This window comes from Haliotis rubra, unplaced genomic scaffold (assembly GCF_003918875.1).
Source record: "Haliotis rubra isolate DU_JTF1 unplaced genomic scaffold, ASM391887v1 Scf188, whole genome shotgun sequence".
NCBI classification, from domain to species: Eukaryota; Metazoa; Mollusca; class Gastropoda; order Lepetellida; family Haliotidae; genus Haliotis; species Haliotis rubra.
Window position 1 is genome coordinate 101937 of NW_025765869.1, and position 4851 is coordinate 106787.

The 4851-nt window shown below is 41.7% G+C and overlaps 1 protein-coding gene across 1 annotated transcript; it reads left to right on the forward strand.

The window, feature by feature from the left end:
- Positions 1-581: 581 nt before the first annotated feature.
- LOC124274113 lies at positions 582-2845 on the forward strand. The gene is made up of 2 exons (XM_046709432.1): positions 582-669; positions 1746-2845. The coding sequence occupies exons 1-2, from the start codon at positions 582-584 to the stop codon at positions 2843-2845; spliced, it is 1188 nt and encodes a 395-aa protein (XP_046565388.1).
- The last annotated feature ends 2006 nt before the right edge of the window (positions 2846-4851 follow it).

The following is a 4851-nucleotide window of genomic DNA, read 5'->3' on the forward strand; positions in this document are numbered from 1 at the left end:
CTGAGTGATTATAAAAAATATCAATACATAAAAGTAAGTTTTTAGGGCAAGGAATAAGATGACATGTGTCTGCTAAGTCAACCACCCTGACCACCCGATACCTTTAGTCGCCTCTTACGACAAGCGTGGATCTTCACGGGCTGGTTGAATAGAAGCAGGCACAGTTTATGCTTTTGTATTGTCTCTGTTGCAACCGTATATGACAACGAAAACATATCATGAGCTGGAATTGAAGTCATTGCAAACTAGTGTGAAGGGTTGCCATGAGACTCTTACGTATCTGCAATATCCACTATAAGATAAACATACTGACAAATATTCATTTAATTAGTAAAGTTGGCAGTGTGAAAATGTTCGAAATTTCCTGTTTAAACTCCACTGTAGGGCTTCAGCATTGAGGCGATTTAAGACTTGTCCTTCGCAAAATCATGGTGGGAGGGATTGAAGGAATATCCTAATGTCCCATATGAGGAATATTGAGTGTGAAGGGAAACAACAAAACATGCCAACAACTAAGTAGTCTACCGTGATGATTGTAGACAGTTTTGTATTAATCCAATAGAGCGTGAAGATTTCAAGAAATGACAAAGACGTTTGGGGTCAATTCTTGCACTGACGGGCAGCCAGTGGAGTTCTTTGGCCACAGGGTGAATTCTGTGAGGCTTTGGAGTGAGTTAGTGAGTTTAGTTTTACGCCGTTTTCCAGCAATATCATGGCGGGGACATTAGAAATGGGCTTTGGAAGGTCTAGTGATGTTACATTTTGCTGTACGTTGGTTGTGTTTTAATTGGTATCATTCTGACTGGTATTAGATAAAGGAATGGGCAACGGCAGGTGCTGCGTCAGTCGTGATCACATTCCGGATTCTGCCAATGTCACGAAGATGGTATTGGTATGTACTACGAAGTTGACAGACTCCGTGCTTAACTGGACATCAAATGGACTCCTGGTATTCAAATTGGGCTGTCAATTAAATCCCTGCCCAAGCGATAAGTGAACGGGAACTGTAACAGAAAATAATGCTTAATTTACTATGCAGGAGTAATTATTATGAACCTGAAACATCTTACGTATTGACTGTAACAAACATGCACATTCAATTATGTTATTATCGTACATCATGTTATACACTGTAGTATAAAGGTACACTACATGAATATTGATAATTGAATTACGTGACAATGAAAACGTTTACAAAGAGTGATATGTGGATATCGTACTGAAGAACCTGCTGTGTGAAAATGATCATATTTATTTCAAGGAATGTGGAAATATTTGCAACTTTCTATAGGATTTCTGATAAATATTTTTACAATATTTGTCTTGACCCATTCAACAGCCAAGCCAGTCCAAGCTATGTAACAATGGGAACCAATCAGCACCTCACCTACAGCCGGGACTACTTATTGTCCCTCAATCAACCCAGGAGCCAAAGCCACAGCACAAGTTTGGATGTAACACAATCACTGATTGAACCAGATCTCTGGACATCATTATGTAATCATGGGATTTCTACCAGGAAGAAAACTGTGAGAGGATCAAGAGGGGTCAGGCAGGAAAGTAGTAAGGAAAATCAAAATTATAAGTTTGTGGTGTATGTTTTGACAATTTAATCAAGGTTCACCCTCTTACTCCATCATCACATATCAAGGTGAATTTATGGAATGCTCAGTCATGCCGAAATAAGACACTTGACATTTATGACTTGATTGTTGAGGATAACCTCGACATTTTGATTTTCACAGAGTCCTGGCTGCATCCGACTGGGGATGAGGCCAAGATAGCTGAGATGACCCCGCCCTCACACTGTCTCGTCCACTGCCCCAGACACGGCACTACAGGCGGCGGAGTGGCCATCATACACAGATCATCTCTTGCTCTACATGTCAACAAAAACAGTATGTCTCACAAGTCTTTTGGAAAGCTGGATGTCCTTGTCACATCTGGCCAGTCGACTGTAAGGTTGGTGTGCATATATCGACCCCCACCTTCAGCTCGCAACAAGCTTACTGATGACAATTTCATCAACGAAATTGGTGGTCTATTTTGCTCTCATGATAAAGACAACATAGTGTATTTAGGGGACTTTAACATTCACTTCAACTCACCACAAAAGCCCAATGTTAAGAGAATGCTCGATCTTCTGCACTCCCATTCTCTTAAACAGATTGTCAGTGAGCCTACCCACAAATCTGGGAACATTTTGGACTGGATTATTTCCTCACCTAGCTGCGGTATCATCAAGAATATCCTTGTTCAGGATAGACAGATGTCAGACCACTCTGTGGTTGCTCTTAAGTTGTCTCTGATGAAATCACCAGTTCAACCAACAATCATCAAGTGTAGGAATCTGAAAGATATTGACGCTGAGGATCTAAAAGATTCTGACCTGGTATCTTCACCCCCGTCGTCTGTTGGTGATCATGTGACATTGTACACAATACCTTATACCTCACTCCTGGATAAACATGCTCCGTCGGTGGAGAAGAAAAGACATCTACGTCCAAATGCCCCATGGTACAGTAAGGAAGTATTTACAGCCAAAAGGAGACGACGACGGGCAGAGCGTCAGTGGCGCAACTCACGACTGGAGGTTCATAGGCAGATATTTCGCGCTAGCAGAAATCAAACTACCTCTGTAATTGCTAAAGCTAACCGGGGTTATTGCTTGCAGGAGATAGAGAACTGTGCAGGCAAACCAGCTCGTCTTTATAAGTTTATCAGGCAGCTGCTTGAACATCCACCGAATGATGAAGTTGAACAGTACAACAAAAATATGGCAGATTCAATAAATGAATTCTTCGTCAATAAGATTGACAAAATTCGTGAAGGACTGTCAGAATGACATGGAACAATCGCCTCCTGTCGAAATTCCACATTTCACAGGTGAGAGAGTCGATAGGTTTGATCTTTTTTCTGAGGATGAGATCAGAGCTATTGTGACCAAATCAAAACCAACATCCTGCCCCTGTGATCCAGTTCCCACCAAGTTCCTTCTAGAAAATATTGATCTGTTTTTTCCAACTGTAACAGCCATTGTAAACAAAAGCCTCGAAAGCGGATATTTTCCTCAGGAATTCAAGAACTCTTTTGTTAAGCCTTTACTGGGGAAACCTAATTTGGAAAGTAGTGATTTCAAGAATTTCCGCCCGGTATCGAATCACTCTTTTCTTTCAAAAGATGTGGAAGGGCTCTCAGTATCAGGCTGAAGGAAAAACTTGGACAATCATAACCTATTGGACAAGCATCAGTCTGCATACCGACAATGTCATAGTACTGAAACAGCTTTAGTACAAGTTAGTGATGAGTTGAGACGGAATGTAGATGGAGGTGACATAGCAGCATTGGTCCTTTTAGACCTCTCCTCAGCATTTGATACCATAGACCATAGTATCCTTCTAAATCTGCTGAAAACCCAGTACGGAATTGATGGCATAGTACTAAACTGGATAAGCTCCCATCTCTGTGACAGACGGCAGGGTGTAATGATAGGGAAAGACAGATCTGACAGCATTACTCTCAAACATGGAGTACCACAGAGATCTGTTTTTGGGCCCGTTGCTGTTCCTGCTGTATACTGGTCATGTTGCCAACATCACATCTGTCCACAACATGTCGCATCACTCTTACGCAGATGACATCCAACTCCTCATGAAAATACCACTGCAAAATCTAAATCAGTCACTTCAAGAACTCACAAACTGCACAAGGGAAATCAAGTCCTGGATGACAACTCATATGCTTAACCTCAATGACACGAAGACTGAGGCACTTCTGGTAGGAACAAGTCACCAAATTTCAAGATGTCCCATTAAGAACCTAACCATCGCCGGTGCAGTTGTTCCTATAAGCACATCTGTCAAAGATCTAGGCATATACTTTGATACATCACTGTCAATGGAAACACAGGTGAACAATATCTGTAAGACTTGCTATTTCCATCTTCGCTCCATCAGTAACATCCGTCAATATCTTACAGCTGAAGCCACCTATGCCTTAGTCCGGGCGCTTGTGATTTCAAGGCTCGACTACTGCAACAGCTTGTTGTTTGGGATCAGTCAGAGGCTATTGGATAAGTTACAGAAGGTGCAGAACACGGCCGCACGTATTATCAGTCGGATTCCCAAACATGGCCACATCACACCTGTTCTTAAACAGTTGCACTGGCTCCCCATGAAGGCAAGAAGCGACTACAAAATCCTCTGCTTGACCTACATGGCCCGTCACGGACTTGCTCCCCCATATCTCTCTGACCTGCTTACTCCTTACTCAAACAAACGCTGCCTTCGATCATCCAATCAAGAGCTTCTGTTTGTGCCAAACTTCAGGCTTAAAACTTTTGGAAACCGGACTTTTGTCATATGCAGCCCCAACCTTGTGGAATTCACTCCCATACAAGAATATATATAAAAGCTGGATGTCCTTGTCACATCGTTAAATGGGTAACGCAATGTGTCTGAATTATACTTGTTTTCATTGTGCTGCTAGTACTGTCAATTTAAAGCCGCCAATGTGACGTCATGGCAACGCCGCGTCACAACATTTGTATACAGTTGCATTGTGACGTCATGACAAAGTGACGTCATAACATAATCCGTTTAACTGTAATCACTTCTCCCTGAAGATAAAAGTGAAACATGTTGGAGAAGATCCGTGTCGTGTGATTATTTCAGAATCTTCTTATATATGTACTACTGTACGCTCGGTATTCTCATCACTTTCTTTATATATATATATATATGAAAGGTACAAGGTATAAATTGTAAAGCGGCACCACTGACGGCGAACAAAAGTCGAAACTTTCCAGTTAATCAATTCAAGCAATGCAGGTGCGTTATGTAACCTAAATCA